The 23,471-nt window shown below is 39.8% G+C and overlaps 1 protein-coding gene across 6 annotated transcripts in view; it reads right to left on the bottom strand.

Annotated features, from left to right (window-relative positions):
• hecw2a (HECT, C2 and WW domain containing E3 ubiquitin protein ligase 2a) overlaps positions 1-23,471 on the bottom strand; it is a 62,598-nt gene that overhangs the window by 28,296 nt on the left and 10,831 nt on the right. For 2 of the 6 annotated variants that reach the window (XM_088082919.1, XM_088082922.1), the window contains exons 3-15: positions 20,061-20,800; positions 13,255-13,362; positions 12,480-12,580; positions 11,948-12,014; positions 10,024-10,193; positions 9,720-9,859; positions 9,138-9,238; positions 8,193-9,049; positions 5,056-5,356; positions 4,802-4,894; positions 2,034-2,184; positions 500-606; positions 44-168 (exon numbers count right to left, since the gene is read on the bottom strand). In XM_088082919.1, the coding sequence (XP_087939045.1) occupies positions 44-168; positions 500-606; positions 2,034-2,184; positions 4,802-4,894; positions 5,056-5,356; positions 8,193-9,049; positions 9,138-9,238; positions 9,720-9,859; positions 10,024-10,193; positions 11,948-12,014; positions 12,480-12,580; positions 13,255-13,362; positions 20,061-20,439 (2,700 nt within the window). In that variant the 5' untranslated portion in view covers positions 20,440-20,800. The remainder of the gene's footprint in view (positions 1-43; positions 169-499; positions 607-2,033; positions 2,185-4,801; positions 4,895-5,055; positions 5,357-8,192; positions 9,050-9,137; positions 9,239-9,719; positions 9,860-10,023; positions 10,194-11,947; positions 12,015-12,479; positions 12,581-13,254; positions 13,363-20,060; positions 20,801-23,471) is intronic. The other 4 variants (XM_088082921.1, XM_042495139.2, XM_088082920.1 and 1 more) reach the window with 3 other exon arrangements.

Below are 23,471 nucleotides of genomic sequence, written 5' to 3'. Positions count from 1 at the left end.
AATCTCCTAATTTCTTGCAATTTATAAGGCAAATTGGACCTACAGGGTTAGAATGCAGCACGGTGAAGAAGTCGGGGCTGCACAGGAACTTGGCGCTGGGTGACTGGAGCAGCAGGGAGAGACGCGAGCGACCACTGGAGTGAGCCACGGCACTTTCTCGTCTGTATTCTGCCACAAAATAAACACACACCAGTCAAACCTCCAGACAGGGAGACACTAACAAAATCAGCTTATTTCATGAAAACATGATACAAATGTCACATCCAGCATTATGTGTCAGGGATAAAAGAAAAAAAAATCTCCACAGACTACAGCGATTCTGACACACAATAGCTTTCTCAGACTCGTGGATTATCACAGCATTTCATGAGATGAATCATTTTCAAGAGGTGAGTCATTTAATTGGGCAAATATTTTCTCTCAGAATGACTGCAGAGCTCTGGTGAATGAAACCTCTAATTTTCCTATTTATGTGTTTTCCTCTAATACTGAAACGAACCAGAAATGGAGTGAGGCATCAGTTCACTTTCTGGTTCAGGAAGCAGGTCGACCGGGGTTTCCTCTGCACGGTCACTGTTAGTGATGGTCCTCCTGATGCTCTGGTACCTGTGAAAGATAAGTTAAAGTTACTGTAGTGGAAGTATAGATTTACATTGTTTTAGTAAAGAATGTTGTTTTAAGAGTCCAACTGTGCGCTTAGCCCTTTGAAACCTGAACTGACATCAATTTTCTTGTGCTGCGTCAGATGCCTTTTGCAAACTTTTTGAAGACTGAACACACTAATTAAATTGCTTTCAAAATCATGGGGGAGGGGAATCAGAAATCACCAAAAAGGTGATAAGAAAATGACCTTAAATTAATTTTAAAAAGAGGGGAGGATTATTAGAAAACGATCCCCCCCAAAATTTAGGGGAAAATGTCCAGAAAACTTAATTTCTTCTTATAATAGTTATACATTTAAAATTAAGTTACAGAAAAATATAATGAAAAATACATACATTATATATATATATTAACACATTTTTAGGTTATTTCCTTGTTTCTGTTTGTCTTTTTGTTTTGGTTTATTTTCAAGTAACTTTCTTGTAACTTTTTTACTAATTCCTTTCTAAGTTTTTGGGTCATTTCTTGTTAAGTTGCTCTTTGCCTTCTTCCGATGTTCTCAAAATAAATTTGTTCAGGTTTCACTAACACTCGCTGATATCTGGCTTTTTTTATGGGATGGGAAAAGTTACAATAGGCATTCACACTCAGCTCAAATGAATGCGGTAGTCGCGGGTATCTATGTATTTTTCTTTGTTCTTTATTTATTATTGTTATTTATACGTAGAGACAGAACACAGGGAGAAAATGGAGATCTGATGGTTAACAAACATATCAACACATATTAGAGCTATGTTACATTGACAGCTACAGAAAATTAATTCATGGTGAGAGATAAGTAAGACATATAAAAAAAAAGAAGTAACCATCCTAACATTTTCACAGTCCTCCATGCTGCTTTCTGCTGTTTACTAATCGGTTTTCTGGTATGTCCGCGACCTCAAACATGAAACACCAGTGAAAAAACCAAGAAAGCTGTACTCATCTGCAGAGTTGTGTACACTGTTCTAGTTTACCGGCAATGGGAAAGGAGTCTATCACCTATATATACTGAGTTTATGTTAAAAAACCTGCATACATGCCCTAATTTTGGTGGAAAAGGGGTGTAAAAGTCACACCAAAGGGTGGTCCTAAAAAGGAGGCATTTCAAGCAATGAGGGATTAATACAAAAGCTGCTTTATTTCCCTATTGAAAGCCTTTGTATATCTTTGTTATTACAAAATTACATAAGCTCCAGAAACTACAAAAAGAATGCATAACAGAAAAGTAGCTCTGTGACACAGGGATGTTTTTGTAAGCATTTCGTTTTGGTTCTGTATCTGTTGAAAGCCACTGCTGATATGATAAACCCTGGTTTAATGAGATATTGAACATTTCTATATCCTGTAAATAAAATTCTAAGCGATACATTTCTCTTCACAAAGCTCACCTGCGGTTGAGTTGCTCCATCTGCTGAATGGAGTTGGAGCGGGTCAGGCCCTGCGGGGCCGGAGGTCCGGTGGGACGCTGCCATGTGGTGGTTCTGTTCACGTGGTCCACAAAGAAGATCCTCCCGTGGCTGTCGATCCGAGCCTCCCAGTCTAAGAGGCAATGAATGATTGATACACAGTAGGTGTTTAATGCCTCAGAAGAACACAGCTGTGTTAACAAATGTTAGCCAGAAGTTTAAAACATGATGGTTAGATCAACAATTGAATTTAAAGCTCATACAACCCCAGGCTGTAATCAGACATTACTTTATTTGTCAGTCATCTGCAATTTGAAACCTTTTTTTTTTTTTAATCTATTTTTACTGTATTTGCTGAATAAGAGACAACCTCCAAGGCTAACAAGTCAGTGTGCCATAAACTGCAGTTACTCTAATGGCCACTTGAGGCTGGCTCCAAAACAGAGTCAATCCCCATAGACCTCCATGTTAAAATGCCCAAATTTGGTCAAAGGGAAAGGAAAAGGAGGAAAGCAGGAAAGGAAAGAGAAAAAGGGTTATGAAAATGTGTGTGCGTAGACATGTATGGAAAGAATTAAACCAAATCCATCCTGCTAAACTTACATGTCTTACATGAAATATAACTAAATTCAGACAATCAACACTACATTTGTTTTTGTTGTCATTTGTTTGTTTTTCTTCTTGGTTTTTAAGTATGTTTTCAGTCATTACTGTGTTCATTATTGCTTTCTTAATTTTATCCGAAACCCAATATCATTGCTTTGTTGATTTTGCATTTGTTTATATGTATGCTAAATGGCTAAATGGTCAATAAAGGGTTTTAAAAACCAAACAACTTAACAGCAGAAATAAACATGTTAACAGACCACAGCGCCAGCCTCACACCTAATTATATTCATTTCAGAAAACCAAGATGGCGACAGCTGATATGCCAAACTCGAAGCTTTAGAACTGAAATCCATAAACTAATGGGTGACGTCATGGTAGCTACGTCCATATTTTTACAGTCTTTAACCCTTTAACCCTTTAACTAAGCACATTGGCTTTTAACGTCTTTCAAAATCATGGGAAGAAGGCAAAGAGCAACTTAAGAAGAAATTACCCAAAAATTAGCAAGAAGTTAGTTAAAAAAAAACAACAATCAAAAAACCAAGTACAAACACAAGAAAATCGCCTAAAATTTCACAAAAAAACCAAAGCAAAACCAACATCAAATAAACAAATTGGAAAGTAAAAACAAACAAAACAAAAACAGGGAACTGACCTGAAAATAGTGCTTTAAAATGTACAATAATTCTGTAAAATAAATTTAAATATGTAATTATTTTAATTAAAAATATAGTTTTTACCATTTTCCCTAGCATTTTAAAAATATATTTTTTTTAAATGCTACGCGATGTGGGTGCTACCCTACGTCATCGCTACCCTACGTGGGTGCTATGCAAATGTGACAAGGCTGCCCCAATATCAGCGATACCCACTGTATGAATTCAGCATTAAGTGGCAGTGATGAGCTAGTCAGTGGGAAACACACATGCACTAACATGCAAGTATAGCCGGACCGGCTTACCACAACAAACCAGTGAGTGTGACTACATTATTTGCTCAGTATGTATAATATTAATAATGGTTTGTTGCTATATTAAAGCTCTGAACATTCCATACAGAGCAAAGTTATTAACTTATTAAGTATTGGACCAATTCTTATTATGATCTGTGTGCTGGAGGACAAGTCAGAAATTCTGTGGGAAACATGAATAATTATCCGATGGATTTCACAGCAATCAATCAGATAATTGACAAGATATTTTACTGAAAAAACCTCATGGCGGCACTAGATGAAAAGTAACCCAGGCACTGAAAAAATAAGAATTTATCATCTGAGCGTCTTTAACCCTTTGAAACCTGGCTCGACATCAGTTTTTCTCCTTTTACAGCAATTGTAGCTTTGAAACCTGAGCAGATAGCTTTAACTCTCTTCAGAACATGGGAAAAAAGGAAATGAGCAAATTGTAAAACTTGATAAAAAGGTGACAAGAAAACGTTAAAAATGGGAGAAAGTGAGAGAAAGAGAGAAAAAAATTTGAAAATTATCCAAAAAAAAGGGTGAAATGTCCAGAAATTATATTGATGATGATTAGAATTATATATTCAAAAACGTTACAGACTATATAATAATTTTCAACTTTGGATACTTTTTGGGGTTATTTGTTTGTTTGTTGTTGTTTTTTTACTGTCCTTTTCTAGCTATTTTTCAGGTAATTTCCCTGTAAATTTGTACTTATTTCTTGCTCATTCAAATGCATTTTTTTTTCAGTTGCCAATTGCCTTCCTCACATGTTTTTGGAGGAAATCAAGCCGATTTACTTAGGTTTATGAGGGTTAAAAACATTTTTGATAATTATCAGTATATTTTAGTCTGAAATCAGAGGACCAATATACTGATGACAGATATTTGAATTCCCACAGCCCCACTAGTGTGGCCATAAAAAAATGAAAAAGCTTAGATCAGTTTATTTACATCCTCTTTCCACCATATCTCACTACAGAGTGGGAAAGTGCTGTGCTGACAGTCATTCTTTAGCTAACTTGTGATTAAATTGTGGACTAGGATCCGTACTTATAGTTAAGGTCATTCAGTATGGACACACATAGACAAAGACAGACGCATAAACAAAGAGACACACAGGTGGGTACACACACAGATACAATAGACAAACAATACGGTGCATGCAGACACACACACTCACTGGGAGGTAGAGGCTCGTCCACACGTTGGTATCGGTGGATGTCATGACGCACAGAAGGAAGCGAACGTACAGGATGGCCGTTAACGTGAGTGCCTGAACATAGAAAACATACAGAAGACGGAGGGAACTTGGATTTAATACGATGAAAATGGTCAAAGTTTAAGTATGAGTGCCGCTGTTGTTCAGGTTAACTTTTACTTTTTGGACGATAAAATCCAACCAGAGTCCAAACTGTTAAATCTAAAGCGATGTACCTTCCTCTCCATCTGTTTCTGTGGTGGCCTGCTCTGAATCAGCAGAGCCCGCCTCCTCCTGCGGCTTTATCTCCTCCCTGTCCTGTTCTCCAGCCGTGCCCCCGGCAGCCTGCAGGCTCAGCCTCCTCACACTGATCTCCTCCACCACCTCCTGCTGGAAGACCGGGGAAGCCTCTCCTGTCGCCTCAGTAACAGTAACATGCCCGCCTCCTTCATCGTCTACAGCTTGATTAGTTGGTGGGGTCCCGGAAACGACGTCTCCCCCTGGATCTATGGCCGTCTCAGCTCCCTCCTCTGCTTCCTACAAAATGCCCCACACAATAAAAAACAATGAGTGAAAACAACAGAAAAAATACAAATCATTCTAGAGGAGGAATAGAACATGAAAAACGCAATCATACAACAGAGTTTCACACTGAAGCATGTTAATCACATGTACAGTGATATAGACAGAGCTGCTGTCTTTAGAGACATTAGAGACAATATTACATTTCCTATGGATATTAATAATCAAATTTACCATGAAAAAGGTAGGTTACACCCTATGATGTGGTTTGCTGCTTTCAGAAGCTCCTCGGAAATATCGTATTTACAAGTTACAAGCACATGAACAGCCCTCCAAAATCGTAATTACGAGTGGGAAATTTCGATGATACCCGAGTTGCCAAAATTGTGACACTTGCGTGACGTTTCGGGGCAGAAAAAATGGCAGAAAGCATAGAAACAATGTCAACAGTTTACAGTAAAAGCATGGTGATTAGCAGGTGAACATTATAACATCTGATTTTGAAGTTTACTTGATGTGCAGAAAGCCACTCAGCGACTCTTGAGCATTGAAGCAAATGCTGTGTTTTGAGGGCACTCCCAGAAATAATGTATTTCTCCATGCAAGACATTCACACCAGGAACCCCAGACAGTGTACCTGGCCTTGAATCCAGTTTTCGTGATGACCAAACAGTGTAATAATAGTCATGTGATGTCATGGGGCCGGATAGACTTTTTTGCTTTGACTTTCATGGCGAAAGAGATGTATGTAAATCAGTGGAAACATTTTTTTGAGCGTCACAACCCCCAAGAAATGACTCATTTCACTATCTGGATTTGCTTGAGCTGACTGACTTAACTGAGCAAGTTTCACAGGAATAAACAGAGCCTGCCTCTACTGCTGTATCTAGTTCTCTTCATACATCTATGATTCACACCTACTGCTACCAAATCTCTGTGAATTACAAAAAGTCAGTCACCTCCAATGGCAGCTCACAACATTAGGACAGTATTGGCTTCATCACCAAGGCAACAAGAGAAAACTGTGAAACATTCAATGAAATTTGCATTGGTGCGTAGGCTCAAGCGCTAAAAGAAAACAATCGGTGAACATTTGTCTATAATCCCTTGAAAAGTGGTCACAGATCACTGGTTCACACTCACGCTCTGTTTCTAGAAAATCAAGAAAATCAGATAATCTGCAACATCATCTCCAACATGCTGCTTAAAGATATGAATTTAACACCCAGTATGTTTACATGCACAGTTTAGTTGAGCTACGGTTATAGCTCGATAAGGCAGTTTAATCGGACTGTCCAGTATACGAGCACTAAGGGAGAACTGATTTATTGAATGAAGTATGTCCGACCCCACCACAGCAGGTGGAGATATGCCCCCTTTCAGCTATTTGCAATAAACCTATGTTATCTATACAGTCTATGCTATAGACTGCATCATAATCACAGCTGTTTATTTACAATAACTTTGGGGTAGAAAACTGCCGCATCACAAACATATAATCAAACGGTGCTGAGCAGACTCTGCCTTCAATGATTACTGTTAAGCCACCAGAAAAAAAATCATTATCAGTTTAAGTGTATCTCACTCTATATTTCTAACATTTTCACCACTTTACCGTGCTGTAAGACAGCCCTTACCAACGTGGATTTCAAGCTGTTACATCAAAAACACCAGACTCTGTTAAGAAAAACATTTTATTCCACTGAGGGGCGGAGCTGCTACTCTACCGCTGCCTCCATCAGCTGTTGTGGAAGGTAAATAGGAGCCAGAATTCAAATATAACATACAATTAAACTGATATTGTTTTTTGAGGGCGCTAAAGTATGCTGCTGCCTCTGCCACAGCAGAATATTGCTTAGCTTCCATGCTGGTTTTGTGAGACTGTATTTTATTTATCAGAGGGGGTGGCTGGAGTGTGACTTTTTTATTTAAAATAAATATAAAATACTACCTTTTAAAGTTGTATATCCCTCCTGAGTGTTGAAATTATTTTTTAAATAAGTGATGAACAGTCCCTATCCGTAAACACAGAGGCCAGCACAGCGTTGAGGAACACACGCAGATCACCTAATCCACTTAAAGTCCGACTACAGTGAGCACATGACGGAATAGCTCGACTTCCATTATCTGTTGTGTTCGTGTGATTTCAAGTTTTTCGATTTAGTGCAATTTCAGTCAGACTAAGATGTTTAGATGTATTTCAAAAATCCAGTTTTAGTTGGACTAACAGAATAATTTGACTTTTTCTAACATCATGTAAATGTACTGACTGTGTGTGACCAAGCACTGAACCTGGGGCGACAGAGCCTTCTCCACAACCGCCCCCACCTTCTGGAACTCTCACCCCAAACATATCCGAGACTGCACCGACCTCTCCCAGTTCAAATCACCAATCAAAACCCACCTGTTTAAAACTGGTTTTAACATCCCATTAGTGATGTCATATGACTTGTAATGTTGTGTGTATTTTAATATGTATTTTAATGTATTCTATTCTATGACTCTTTTTTTGACTCCATTAAAGTGTCTTTGAGTTCTACAAAAAAGTGGATTATTATTCATATTATTATCATTGTTATTATTATTGAACTTGGAATAATGGTGCTTCAGAATCAGCAGAGTGTCATGTTGCAGTGTCACATGGATTCGGCTGGGGCTAGGACCCAGCAGAGACTGCTGTACAATGTGTGTACTGTGGAGACAGTGATGACACTCAGCCTTAGCAGCAACACACTCACTCTGAGATAAAGAAGAGAATAAAGAAGAACTGGAAGATAAAATTTTGACAAAAGGAAAAAATATACATAGGGTTGAATCTTGGGTCATGGCTATATAAGGATAACAAACTCACCACAGCAGTTGTCACAGTGATTGGACAGCTCTCTGATGATGAGAAGACGGTCTGCTGAGCTGTTGCCATGGAGCAGGTGTCAATCTCAGAGGAAGGGTCCTCGCCAGGCCCTCTTCCCTCCTCATGCACTTCACCCTCTGGCAGAGCACTGTGGGACACAGCCTCTGTGAAAGGAGTCTCCTCTACCTCGGAGAAGACGTCTGGCTCCAAAACATCCTCCAAGTCCAGACCTGCACCCATCTCCAGGGCCGCCTCTGCCTCAGGGGCCACGTCTTCTGTCACAGCACCTGCACCCTCGGGCTCCTCCTCCAGCACAGAGGGCTCCAGCTGCTCTGGCTCCTGCTTGATCTCAGCAAATGCGTCGTCCTCATCGGGGCCGCTGACATCCGGTGGCACCCCATTCATCAGCAGCGGTGACAGTGGCACCGGGATGATGTCATTGGCTCCGGACCGCTCATCGTCCTCGTCTGAATCGATGTGCAACATGGCGCTAAGCCGTGTGTGTGTGGGGAAGCTGGAGCGCAGTTTAGGCGAGGCTGCGCCAAGGGGTCTTTCACCGGGGCCTTTAGGGGCCTCGATAGCATCCAGGCCCTCGCTAAGTGACCTCTGGAGCATTTCATGGCATGAAAGGCTTTCATGCTCCACAAATCTCCCTTCAGCTCCAACAAGAGGCAGCTCCTTCTCTGGGTAGGCTGTGGCCCCGCCTTCCCACATGCCCTGGGAGCCCTGGGAACCGGTAGGAGAGGGGCCAGAAGAGACCACTCCTGGAAGATGGTGGGGCAGGTCTTCGTCATCGGAAGGAGTCCCTGGAGCTCCATTTAAGGACGAAATGCCGATGATAGACTCAGGAGAGGCACCTACAGCGGGCAGAACAGGTTGTTTTTCCAGGTTGAGAGAGAAAATGTATTTAAAAGTAGTGACAAATTAAACTAAAGGCAGATTTACCATCAGGCCCAGTCGATGTGAGCTCCACCTTGAACTGCAAATGGCCGCTGACGTGTTCAGTAGGAAGGCGCCGACACAGGGGGAAACTCACAGGTTGGACTCTGCACAGCAAAGAGACAAACAGAGACACTAACACCACATTTGAAGAAATTCCCTCTGGACGGTCTTCAGATACATTCATGATAATGAGACAGATGCAAGGTCACAGTGACCTTGACCTATGACCACGAAAAACTAATCAGTTCTTTGCTAAGATTAAGTGGAAGATTATACCAAATTTGAAAGAGTCCCCTTAAGGTGTTCTTGAGATATTGGGTTCACAAGAATGAGACAGATGCAAGGTGACAGTGGCCTTGACCTATGACCACCAAAATCTTATCAATTTGTCCTTGAGTCTAAATAGACATTTGTGCTATATATGAAGAAAATCCCTCAAGGTATTGTTTAGAATGGGACAACCTGAAAACATAATGCCCCTGGTCAGAGACATAAATATATCCTTATGACTGACCTGAAGCTGATTGTTGTTACATAAATTACACATGTTGTGTCTGTTTGTGTTTCTGCATGGTTTACACCTACCCGGGTATTTTTTCAATAAGTCTCTGCACGGGGATAGTGAGCTGACCGAGGAAGCGTTTGATGATTGGTCGACTCTTTGCGAACTTGTCCTTTACCTCGATGTACAGGATGTCCGTCATCAGAGCTACAAACGTGTATTTCTGCAGAGAGGCACACAAAAAAATGCACTAAATACAGTCGCAATTTTGAATTTGAGAAATGATGTGTGTCTGAGTGAAAGCCTGTTTTGATACATCCACTGAATATACTGCATGTGAACACACACTACACTATACACTATCGGTGTAGTGTGTTTAAGAGTCACCTCTCCATGCCAGACAGGGTTGGTGGTGTTAGCAATGATGGCTGATCGTCGTTCCTGTCCGTGGTGGCTGAAGATGGGAAAGACGCTCCTCTTCCCTGGGTGGATGGACATCTTCAGGTACGGGTCCGGATTAAAAAACATGCCCTTCTTCAGACCAGTGGCACGCAAATCTGCAACAACGCAGACGCGATAACAGGCTTGTGAAGAGGAGATGTTTAGGGTTATAATGTTCACCATGTTCACCATCTTTGCAATGTATTTTAACATGTTAACATTTGCTAATTAGCACTGAACACAAATTACAGCTGGGGCTGATGGGAATGTCGTGTGTTTATCAGGTATTTGGTCATAAACCAATTAATTGGACAAATTGAAACTGACCAATGATGACGTTAGATGAAAAGTCACACGATCACCAAACTAATAACAATTCATCATCTGAGGATCATCGATATTTGTGCCGAATTTCAACCATTAGAGAGTATTTTGGGGCATGGGAAGAGCAGCAGAATGTTAGGCGGATTGAATGTGTAAAGAAATTGTAGAGAAACAAATAAAAAGTGAAAAAATGCAATAAAAAAAAAAAAAAGAAATCCAGGTTCCTCTCCAGTATCAGTTTTAGACACTCAGGGATAGCATGTCATTTTATGCTATATGCATTGTGTCTGTTCAAAATAAACTGCCATTTTTACAGTACGTATACAGTTTCTGCTTGTTAAATGCATTCAACTCTTTAAACTCTTTTAAAATAAAACTTGAAAGTATTTTTTTTAAATCAGGTTTAGGCAATGTGGTATGTTTTGAAAAAAAAAACATCACGATTGGCTTAAAATAAGTATGTTTGTAACTTATGTGATGTTGCATCACTAGTGTAGTATGCTACACGTATTAACACACTATGTTTTTTTTTATGAGTAAAATAAATATCGACTTATGGTTTCACACAAAAAAGTCCGGAGTTTGTTTGATCCATCCACATATGAAGACTTATTGATACTTCTACAGCTTTCTTGCGCATCAAAATATGACCCCACCTGATGCGTCTCATAAAGCTGCTAAAGGGCGCCTCGCTGTGTCTGTATCTGATGCTGAGGGCCACTGACCAAGCATCAGTATTTGATGAGTTGGGGGTGAGACGAGCTCCTGGTTTATTAATTAATAAATGCAAGTCGTACTGATACATACTGATATTTTCCTGTAAACTTGTTTTAAAAATCCTGATCCTGACTGATAATAAACCAATAACATCCCATCTTTTTTTTGAGAGAGTACTGCATATATTCATGACATTGCCAGTTATTTTTTGCTGTTGATTACATACCGTTATAATAATACATTCTTAGTGCAATTGAAATTGTTTTAAACCAGCATTTCATCTATACTCCTCTTATTGTTTTGCTTTTTCTTTTTAAACAGAAAAGTATATTTTGAAAAGTAAACAAAATAATATAAAGTAATAACATTCCCTGTCTGTCTCTGTTTCCTGCATATAGTTTTGAGAGCTTATGCTGTCGTTTCTGCAGAGGACTTTAAGACAAACATGAGACAGAGACTGCATTGTGCTAAAAACCAGAAGTCTGTGGCGCCTGGTGGCTCAGTGGATAGAGCGGTGCCCCATGTACAGAGGCTGTGTCCTCGCAGCAGTGGCTGCGGGTTTAAATCCAGCCCCTTTGCATGTCTCCCTCTCTCCCCCTTGCACAATGCCACTGTTCTGTCAATGAAAGGCAAAAAAGCCCCAAAAACATAATCTTTAAAAACCAATAGTCTGTCTATTTTTGAAGGCTCTTTTAACTTCATTTCCAGATTTCTTTGATTTCTTTTTGAGAATGATTACAAGGCAAAAGTAACCTGCAGTGGGTGACTAAAATCTGCATTTTATAACATCAGTAGAAAAGTCTTCCAGCATGTAAACCTCTCAACTCACCTGTTAAAGTAAAGCTAATCAGTTTCCGTGGATGTTCAATGCCCACCTGCTCTGCTAGGCCCTCCACCTGAGAGAGAACACACAATATCACACTCCGTGCACCACAAAGAGAGAACACACACACACAAAGTCGGATTCCAGGGAACATGCTGACACACACCTGTGTTTGTCCTAATAAATTCACAAAAATCTAATTGCTAATACAGGAGGCAACTTGGCAGCAGGAGGGAATATATTTACTGAAAGCAGGCAGCACAGTAGCAGTGAGGGTGCGCTGCTCATTGGTACATACATGGTCAACTACTTACACGTCTGCGTGAACCACCACATGGCTCTATCATGTACAAATCATGTGTACTTTACATGACAACTCATCACTTTTCAAAGAATACTATACATGTATGCAAATACAATAATCAGATTTTAAAATAAATGGAATTTATTATAATTTCTTGATGTAATCCTCCCCCTTAATGCCTAACTTTGACCACGATTACAGAGCTAAGCCTGAGACTGATTTTTACACACATACACAGACCAGGACTGCAGGGTTCTTCACAGTGATGCACGGGGTCGTGGCTCTCAGGGCTCCGCTTACTCCGTGGTAGTACTTAAAACAGATCTTCGTCTCGGCTGCAGGGGAAGCAGCAAGGAGTTATGGGATGTGGCTGCAGTACAAACATGTGTTGCTGTGCTCTGAATCTCATACTAACATACTGCCTACAACATGCTCAATATGTATGTTCTACTGCTTGCTAAATTAAGAATGCCATTACCCACAGACTGTTCATACTGAAGAAGACTCAAGCAACATGACTGAGCGATGGTCTGACCAGCAGCTCTCATATCTCCAAAAACTTTTCAGGTAGATTTCCAAAATTTGGAATATAAATATAAATAAATGCAATTGCCAGAAGTAAAAAGCTATTATTAGGCTATAGACGCACTACACCATGGTCGCATGACTTAACATTGCTACCACAACAAAGCTGTAAAGCCATGTCCGACGTGATGACATTCTTTTCTTTGTAAACTGCGGAAGGAAAATAAGAGTACAGTGTTTTGAATATTTATTATATTCTTAAAACATAGATAACATATATAAATGTACTGCACTAATTGAAGAATATTCATGTTTCATAAAATCATATGATGAGCTTACATGGAATTTTAAACCCTTTAAAACAATATTCTAGAAGAACATTAGGATTTTTGTTGATGAAATATTTAACAGTACATTTTCAAGGTGATTTTTACAAAAACTGAAATAAAACTATTGTCAGGTATGACTGCCTGTGGTAACTTACGCTCCATAAAGTAGGGCCCGGGCTCCAGCCTCCAAACGATCTGACCCTTCTGGGTTCCATTCACCCCCCGGTTCTTACAGTCCCACACGTTGGACGGACTGGTTTCATCTGAAGAGGAGGAGAACTGTTAGTTATGTGAGCGTGTGTTAACTCTGGGCTTAGAGAAATCATGCTCCTGCTGTGTTTACATTCCCTCTGATTTCCAACCAAAGACTGTAAAACTTAACAAACAACAGACAACAGCGTTGGAGCTCTGGATCCTGCCTCTTGCTAAGAAAAACTGCAGCGAGTTATGTTTAGTCTGTGGACTCTGGCTTCCAAAACACAAGTTTGCCTTTAATCAGTGAAATCCATTCCCAAAATAGCCTCCCTACAACCTCTGAGCAGAAGGACAAACACCAAACTTCCTCTGAGTTAAAAACTGGGAGGGGGAATTCCGCTGTACGTAGCACTTTTGCGCACAGATTAATGAAGCACCAAACTCAGCTGACTGCTGGAGAGAGTGAGACAGGAGTCTGTGCTGTGCTGTGTGTGTGTGTGTGTGTGTGTGTGTGTGTGTGTGTGTGTGTGCAGGAGCATGAAAGTGTGTGTGTATGTTTGAAGGGGAGTGGAGGAGAGGAGGGCAAGTTGCTTATCATTGAATGTCTGCTTAGTCGAGGAAAGCGGTAGCCCCTCTGGGGTTTAAGACCCTGGAGCAGGTAATGAAGTCCTGGCGGCCTTCTGATCGATATGAAGTGACCTGACGCCCTGCCAGGCACCAGGACTTTACACTCGTTCTTTGTCCCATACTGCATTCAACGTGAAAAGTGTCAGTATAAATTATCACGTTATAATGTGAAAATTTTCACGTTATAATGTGAAACTGATCTGTATTTTTTTTCATGTTATAACGTGAAAAGTTTCATGTTAGAAAATAAGAATTTATACTGTATGTCAGAGGGAATAGACTGTGAAAATGGTATGATGATGATTATATTGACTATATACCACATTTTACTGCAGATTAAAAGTCTCTCTCTGTCACAAAGATGAGGAAATACAAAGATGTCTATTTTACTCCAACTTTCCCACTTCACACAGCACACGTCACCTGTGTGTGTGTACCAGCCATTTAGCATATTTATTTTGTATTATTATATAGATTATTTTGATGAGTAAAGAGTACATCATTTTGACCACTAGATGCCAGTAATACCCTGTATTCTATGACAGCTTCCATAGTTTTTGATGTACAATAGCGTGACTTCAGCTTCGCTGAGCCGCAGCGTTTTTCATGCATGGATGTATGGTTTCATGCTTTTGGTCTTCACACGTACAGCGTTGCTGCAACGCCACTGCTGCGTTACAGCCCGCAAATATTAGTATTGTATTTTCATATTACGAGCACAAATTCCTCTCATTTATGAAGTCATACAAGCTCCTGCACAGCTGACAACACAGTCCTGTAAATGTTTCAAAATAAAATGTTTTGTATGAGCAACTGATGGGATTCTGTCAGAGGACTTTTGTTTTAAAAAAGGGAGGCGGGGAAGTTGGAGTAAAACAGACGTCTTTGTATTTCCTCATCTCCGTAACAGAGAGAGATTTTTAAATTGCACTAAATGTGGTGTAGAGTCAATATACCATCTTCACTGTCTATTTCTGCTGACATACAGTAAAATTATCACGTTATAACGTGAAACTTTTTCTGTTATAACGTGAAACTTTTTCTGTTATAACGTGAAACTGATTCGTATTTCTTTACTCTAGAGTGGCAGCAATACGCTTCTGTAAATCCAGGAGGTCATCAGTGATGTCACTAAAGGTTTGGTAAACAAGTTAAAAATTCATTAATCCTTTGAAACCTGGATTGACATCAGTTTTCTTTTGCTATGTTCTGACCATAGGCTACAAAGTGTAGCTTTTCAATCTTGACCGCCCCCTGGTGTCTGACTGCAGTATAGATCATAAAGCCTGCCCCTTCATGTTAGCAAATGGACATAGGCCAAACTAAAAACTCTAAGTACACACCAAATACATTTTTCCCAAAGATGGTTTCGGTCTCTGAAGGTAGTTCTCATCACCCTGATGTTTGTTCAAGTGTTTGTTTTTTATTATAAGTTGGTTTTAATGAGTTATTAAATTCTGTATTGAATCCAGCCAATCCATGTGCTCGCATTCATTTGGAGTATTCACGACTTCGCAGACGGGTGTTTGGCAGGAACTGTCCCACTACAGATTTGGCTACTGCACAGACTGAGGCTCTAAATGACTTCGCCAGCTCAAGATGGTAGCGCCAGTATCCTGGATATTTAACCTCACCGAAGCATAGCGGGGGGTAAGTGGGTGGGGCACTGTCCATCTTTATACACAGTCTATGTTTCTGACGCCTCTCACAAGTATTCAAACCTTTGGAGCCCGAAAGACTTTTTTTAAACATGGAAAAAAGGCAATGAGCAGCTTGCCAAGAAAGGTCCCACATTCCCAAGAAATCAGTTGATCTGGAAAATTATTTTTAAAAAGCTAAAAAAAGAAAAAATGTCCATAAAACTATATTTATAACTATTATAAATATGTATATCTAAATGTATTACTCTTCAATTACTTTTTTCAGGTAAGTTCCTTTTTTAAAAAAAAAAATCACCTTTAATTGTCCCCCTTTTAGAAAAACTAATTTCCAGGTAATTTTCTTTTTTTTTTTATATTTTTGGGTCATTTCTTTTTAAGTTGCTCATTCCAACCTTCCCATGTTTTTTAAAAAATCAAGCCAATTTGCTCAGGTTTCAAAGGGTTAATCCAATCCAACCTTATTAAGGACTCAGCTCACAGAGAGTTCCACAGACAATAAAACAGATAATATCAACAAAATCAAATGAAAAAGAGAAATATCAGAAAAATAAAATAAATACCACAAACAATAACATATAACAAGAGTCATATAGTGTCAAGAATATACTGTTGTCTGTTGTTCTGCTGGTTTGTTTGACCTCTTGGATGTCAAAGACACCCATTGCTTTCAGAAATCCATAATCCATTACTAACACAATACATCACACTGAGCAGCTCCCAGCCTGCAGTTTTCCTCCAAATGTCACTTTATCATACCAGTAAATATCTTTACCTTTAATTTAACTTTTTTTTAAAACTTTTTGCCTGTATGATGGACTGTGAAAATGACGTACTCATCGTGACCTGGTGAGGGCAACAATTTGTCTGACTGGAAAAACACTGATTCTGCACTTAAAAAAAAAATCCTACTTGCAAACATGACAATACATTTTACATTCTAGTATGGACAGCTGGACGAAGATATTTTGTAAAATGAAGGTTGTGTTGACAGTGGCCCAGGTCCTCATACGACTGAAGCTCTGAGAACACTGGATGCCACCAGTAGCGTATTTTGGTTTAACCCCTTTTGTCTGGTTAACACCGTCTCTCACACAAATGTTGCATTCTAACAAATTAACTACGAAATTGAAAAATGAATTGTTTAACTTTGTCAAAAGGACAGTTCACCCCAAATCAAAATACATATTCTTCCTTTTACCTGTAGTACTATTTTAACAGTCTATTTCCAAAATAATGGAACTAAATGGCATTAGTTAGAAAGAAAATACATTTCCCATTTGTGTGAGAATATGGCGAATACATCAGGAATTCAGCTCTTTATCGTGTCATATCATTAAACAGTGTACAAGTCATAGATTCTTAATAACAAATGTGCTGGTTATACACTATTGCTCCTGTATTACTTTTCACCTCGATGCACAGATCAGCCTGACAGTTTGAGCCTGATAGCCTTCCTCAGCACACAGGTCAATGTATTTCCCCCCTGTCAAATTCCTGTCTCTAAGCAGGATTAGCATACATTATCGGAGACCACCCCACTTGCCTCAGATACGTGCAAGCTTTGTGATGGTGTGTATGTTATTGTACACCGAGGCAGAGCTGTTACATGTTGACTCAGCCTGCGGTTCTGTGTAAAGTCTCAACAGCTCCTGTTGCAGTATTGACTCAGAGTTGGAAGCTCCTACACGAGACTCTACCTGGCTATTCTCGGCTCCCAATAATAAAACACCTGGATCAGCTTAAAAGCTCTGAGGACGGATAGGGTCACGTCAGCTCAGGCCCTGGATGCCTGTTTCCCAAAGTTTCCCAAATAGCTCAGCAAAAAGATTTTTAACAAAAGCACAAATAACTATAGAGGTAAACTGAACAAATCATTCAAATTGTCTTTCGTGTTGAATTTTTTTCTGCTGATTCTGATCATATAATTGTACGAAACCATCACCCCTCTTATAAAATATAAGTTACTTGCAATCAGAGACGTGGACTTAAGATTTTTGAACTCAAGTCAGACCGTAAAGTGAGACCTAACTAATGACTGACTGCTCTGAGAGTTGACTCAAGGCCAGGGTTGGAAATTAGCACCAGCTTCTGGCCAAATGCTAGATTTTCGTAATTAACCAGCCACAAAAACAATGGTAATCTATTGAGTGGCTGGTGGACTTTGGAATCTGCTAGCCACAGCGGCAGGTGGACAAATAACTTAATTTCCATGGTAGTTGACAGTCATGAAAGAACATGGAGAATATTTTGGTCCTGAATGGTCCTTAAATGATCTATTATTAGTAACGCCTTTGCTTTTCCTACCATTACAAGTCAAACTGTCTGCTGTGAATAAAAGTCTATAACTGGCAGTTTACTTACATTGTCTATAAAAAAGGATGCTTTACACACATCTTCCCCCAGGCAGCACAAAAGATCTCTACAGTCAGCACAGTTTCAAAGTGGACAACCAAAATTAGTGTCACCAGTTCAGTATCTGACCAAATATCTCACCTTCTCTTCCTGAGTTATGACATTAAGTGACGGCCAGAAGAGTGTTTTTGCAGAATATTATGATGTCACTGTGGAGTTGACCTTTGATTGCATATACATTTTCCTCACTTCATCATTTTTTCCTGTCAGACATTTGTGTAAAACTTTGTCCTAATGAGCACATGAATTCTTGGGTTCTTGTTTTGTGAGGTCATAGTGACCGTGTTCAAAAGAATGAGAGGGCTGCAAGGTCACCCTGACCTTAAACTTTGACCTTCAACCACCAAATTCAAATCAGTTCTTTCTTGAGTCCAAGTTAATGTTTGTGCCAAATTTGAAGGAAATCCCTTCTAGAGTTCTTGAGATACTGTGTTCACAAGAATGAGATGGATGCAAGTTCACAGTGACCTTTGACCAAAGTCAAGTTTAAATGGACATTTGTGCTAAATTAAAAAAAAAAAATCCCCAAAGGGTGCTTGAGAACTCTGTACTTCACTATATACTATTTCGCATTTTTGCAAATGTTTGTCTTAATTAGTTTATGAATGCTTGAGTTCCAGCACAAAACATATTTTATGAGGTGACAGTGACCTTGACCTTTGACAATCAAATGGGTTCATTCTTGAGTTCAAGTGGACATCTCAAAATTGACAAAACTCCCTTGAGGCTTTATTGAGACATTTCGTTCAAGAGGATAAGACTAGTATAAGAATGGGTCACACTGACCTTTGACCACCAAATTCCAATCAGTCCATCGATAAGTCCAAGTGGACGTTTATCAATCCAAGTGAATGGATAAAAACCCCCCTAACAGAATTCTCCTGGTTGCGGCTAGCACTAAGGCATAACAAAGCATTTTCAATTGTTTAACCAGACGGGGTTTGCTAGGTTGTCATGGAGATAGATTGGTTGGTTCTATCCCAGGGTCTCCTATCATTGGATGTGCCCTTAAAACCTCTAACCTCTAAACCTCTATACTTAAAAGTATACTGCTGAGTATACAGACATAGCGCTCACTTTGGAATACAAGGACCTCCAAAGTATCCTCCACAGGATTCCCTTTGTGAGCCTTTTCCAAGTTCACAAAACCCATGTAGACTGGATTGGCAAATTCTTGTGAACCCTTCAGCAGCCCTGCAAAGGTAGAGAGTTGGTCCACTACAAGGATAGAATGAGCATTGCTCCTCCTGAATCTGGGTTCAACTGCTGGTCAGAGCCTCCTTTTCAGCCCCCTAGACTAAACTTCCCTCAGGAGTGTGATACCTCGATAATTGGAGCACATCCTCCGGCCCAATTTTTTTAAAAATGGGAACCACCTCCCTGGTCTGCCACTCCACAGGCAATTAAATGCCTCATACTATAATGTTTCAGGTACAATATTAGATAAATATAATACTTCAGATACTATTTCCAAAGTTAAGACTGATCTCTAATCCCTAAACCAAGGCAGGGTAGAATTCCTTTGGATTGATATAACAATTGATTAATATAACAACTGTGCTGGTATGTCAACACAACCATGGTCATGACAACTCCATTTGCTGACAAAGACCATGTCATACTGTTGAAAGAGAAAGACCTTTGTGCGATTTCCAGTGTTGGGATCTTTTTGTTAAACTCTTGCTTGGTTAATAACATGCTTCTGCTTGCATATTCATGATACCACAATTTTTCTTAGGCACAATCTGACATGCCTAAAAAATGTAAAATTAGAGCAATTTGCTGTAGGGCCCTTTTTACTTTAGACTCACTGATGACTTCAGACCTGGAAGTTCTGTTCTGATCTATTTAAGTCCAAGAACATTAAAAAATGTATAGGACAGGAACAGGGAGGCCTTGCATAGCTGCATACCTTGCATATTTATTATTAGGGCTATGCATGGATTTCATTTATGCAGTAAAAACTATCAATACACCTAAGAGAAACATAAGAGAAAGAAACAATGTTGAGATCAGCATTAAGAGCAGTTCTACTAGCAACCACAAATGTAAAAATCATCACTTACCAATATGGTACAACCCGATCCAGTCGGTAGCATCCACCTCCTCCTTGATGTCCCAGGATATGACGAGGTTCTGGCCGCGGTTCAGCGTGTACTCCAGAGTGGACGCCGTTAGCGAAGATCGGCTCTGGGAGGTCACCAGATCTGTGTCACTGTTAGCCCGTGGGAGCCCGATAGGGCTGCTGATAACAGAGGCGGTGTCGACAGCAGCTCCGCCCCTCTCTGCCAAGGTTCGCAGGTTCTCCGGACTGAGGGTGTGCCGGAGGTGGGGGCTACGCCTTCGTGGAGCTGAGAGGTGTTCGCGGGCCCCCACTGCGAGGTTGGGTGGATTGTGGGAGCGGGTCCTGGGTGGTAGGACAGCTGTAGCGAGCGAAGGACGCATGTTGTGCGATTGGTAAGAAGACGAGAAGCAAAAACTGTTGGAAAGGGTTTTAGATGAGGCAACGATTGGTTGAAGCTTCTTAACGATTAGATTGGTCTTCAAAGTGAAGACGCATTTTACTGATTTATCCCCACTGACGCAACTTCATGTCTCAACATTAAGAGCTGGTTTGAAGAGGCTGTCGTGCCTGGGAACGTATGGAAACTTTGGAAATAATGTGCCGATTCCTTCTCCACAGGGGCTCCTCTCATCAACCATTCTGGTCCTTGCATCATAACAGAACAGCTGTAGCAAAGGATAGACATAAACAGTCACTATATTTGCCGACTCTTATGTCATCTTATTCAATGGCAATGGGAACCTAAAAATGGGAAGAGAAGAGAAAGACAGAAAAAACTGTAAGCTTCAAAATTGTTTGCTTTCCACTAAGCTGCAATCAACAAATGACTGAACGAGCATCAGTCACAAGGCGGGTTTCCATTACAGATTTGCTCAAAACTCTAGTGATACGTTCGAGATGCCTATAAAACACAATTGCAAGATGACTGCGTTTGCACTGACTGATGTCATGTGACTTCTCGTCTCGCAATATAATATTTCAAGAAGCATGCCGATGGATGTTCAAAACATCAGCAACTTTATTTCTATTGCAGCACTAGTCGTTATTAATGAGAGGCGACGTGGTGTGTTATGCGAGCGATAACGGAAAGGCAAGCCCCTTATACACGGGAGCGGCCACGTATGAGGGATTTCTGGGAGGTGATAGTCCATGATTTCACAGAGGAATTGTGGATCCAAATAAATAATCACAGAAAACCATTTATCTATCCCAATGGATTTATGGACCAAAGCCTTTAAAAAGACACTCGGTTCAAGGCTGGATTACAAAGCTTCTGAAAGGGATACAATCACACAGGAGCTCTTGTTGGAGCAGTAGGGAGGCTAACATTACTTTTGGGCTAAAAATAGGAAATTTCTCTGTCGCATGCAGAGTGATAGAGATATTTAACCCTTTAAAACCTGAGCGAATTGGTTGGATTCTTTAAAAAGCATGGGAAAAAAAGGTAATGTCCAACTTGGCAAGGAATGTCCCAAAAATTGTGAAAGGTGAAAGGAAAAAGACCTGAAATTTTGGAGGAAAGATTATAAGAAAGAAAGTTATTTTGATAATCTATTTAATTTTTAAAAATTAAATTAAAAAATTAAATTTCTTATGTTACAGAACAAAAATGTTTACATGTTTATATATATCATATATTATATTTTTATCATTTTTCTGAGTTATTTTCTTGTTTAGTCTGAACAAATTCATTATGTCTTCACTGAATCTAGTTTATGTTGTTTATTTTGTTTCTTGCTCCTGCTCCTGCTCCTAAACAGCTGATAACAAACGTCAAAGCAATATCACGTGACTCTTCTGAGGAAGACTGCAGGATTATAGCAGGCGAAACATGTCAAGGTAAAATTTAACACTTTAACTTTTTACTTTTTTACTTTTTAATACTTGTCTGTCAACAAAAAAACAAAGTAAAGACTATTTTCTTGTTTGTTTTTATTTATTTATTTATTTTTTAACTTTTTTTGGGTTTATTTTTCAGGTAACTTTTTACTAATTTCTTGATCATTTTTGAGCCATTTCTTGTATAGTTGCTCGTTGCCTTTTCCCCTGGGTTAACGTTAGTAACTTTATGTTGTATATGACACCGTCACTGTAAAGAGTTGACCTCTTTCGTGTCCAGTATGTCAGATTTTTCCCATAAATCCTGTTCAACACACCAGCACACAGCTCAAGTGGAAAAGGCGCTGCACGGTTTATTTTCGGATACAGTCACACTGTAGATCACATTAATTTTTAACTCAAGGCATTCCACTTGCCTGAACACAGAGTTAACCTGTCCTGGGCGAGTGTTAATGCCGAGCCCTGTGACAGGAAAAAAAACGCTTTGACGGACAATGCTTTAGGTTGAATACAGCCCTGGAAACAGATTGTGAAAAGGCCTTAACCTATCTACAATGTCTTTGATTTTTTTTAAAAAAATTAATTTATTGCGTACTAATGTCTAAATGACAAGGGTTAAACATGATTTACTTCTTTGAATGATTAATAAAAACAATTAATAAAAGTATGTATGTTGGTGCAAACAGACCTTCCCACAGTAGAGAAGAGTAGACTGAAATGATTGAGTTCGAAATCCATTATCTCTTCGTGACCACTGGAAAAAGGAATCTCTAAATCATCCTAATAACCCTCACACACACACACACACACACACGTCTCTGGGAGCGGGTTTCTATGGTTTCTGTCAGTAGCAGCAGCCTTAGGACGAACAGAGAAAGGAGACAGGCAGCTGTATCTGCCTCCCAGGAAGCTCTTCAATCAGCAAATGCCAGTTTGGGAACTGTCTGGGGAGCGCTGTCAGTGTCGCAACTCGAGCCATTTTGTTTTTAAAGGAAGGATGGCATGTGACTTCAGAATCTAGCCAAAGGCAGCTGGTTTTAGACGCACTGAGGAGCTTTTTTCCTCCCCCCCAACGGAGAATAGGTTTGGTAATTTTCAGCTAATATGTGCCTGGTGCAGTCACTGGAAAACCATGTGGGCTGAAGTCTGAGCTAAGCCCTCATATCTTTGGCATTTTAAGTGCGTGTACATCTCAAAAGCTGAGCTGTTCAGTGGTGCTTTGAAACCATTGCTTCCTCTGCAGGCCTGTGTGTAATCTACACTGTATACATTACTGTATTAAAAAAAACACTAAAAAAACATTTGGATTGTTAGGTTATTAGCCTTCACATTAGCCAAACTGAAAATCAAACAACTGAACAGTTTATGCTTCCTCTTATATTCTGATATTAAAGGGTTAGTTTGACATTTTTGGAAATGCTTATTGCCTTCTTGATGAGACTTAGATGACAAAACCAATACCACTCTCATATCAGTGTGGTAAATATTAAGCTAACATTGGCAGCCAGTTCGCTTAGCATAACAAAAGGAAACAGAGGAAAACAGCTAGCCTGCCTCCGTCCAAAGGTGCAAG

This window comes from Plectropomus leopardus, chromosome 10 (assembly GCF_026936395.1).
Source record: "Plectropomus leopardus strain MGB_pleo_1.0 chromosome 10, ASM2693639v1, whole genome shotgun sequence".
Lineage (NCBI taxonomy): Eukaryota > Metazoa > Chordata > Actinopteri > Perciformes > Serranidae > Plectropomus > Plectropomus leopardus.
Note: the sequence above shows the minus strand (reverse complement) of the source record. Positions and strands in the feature narration are given on the sequence as shown.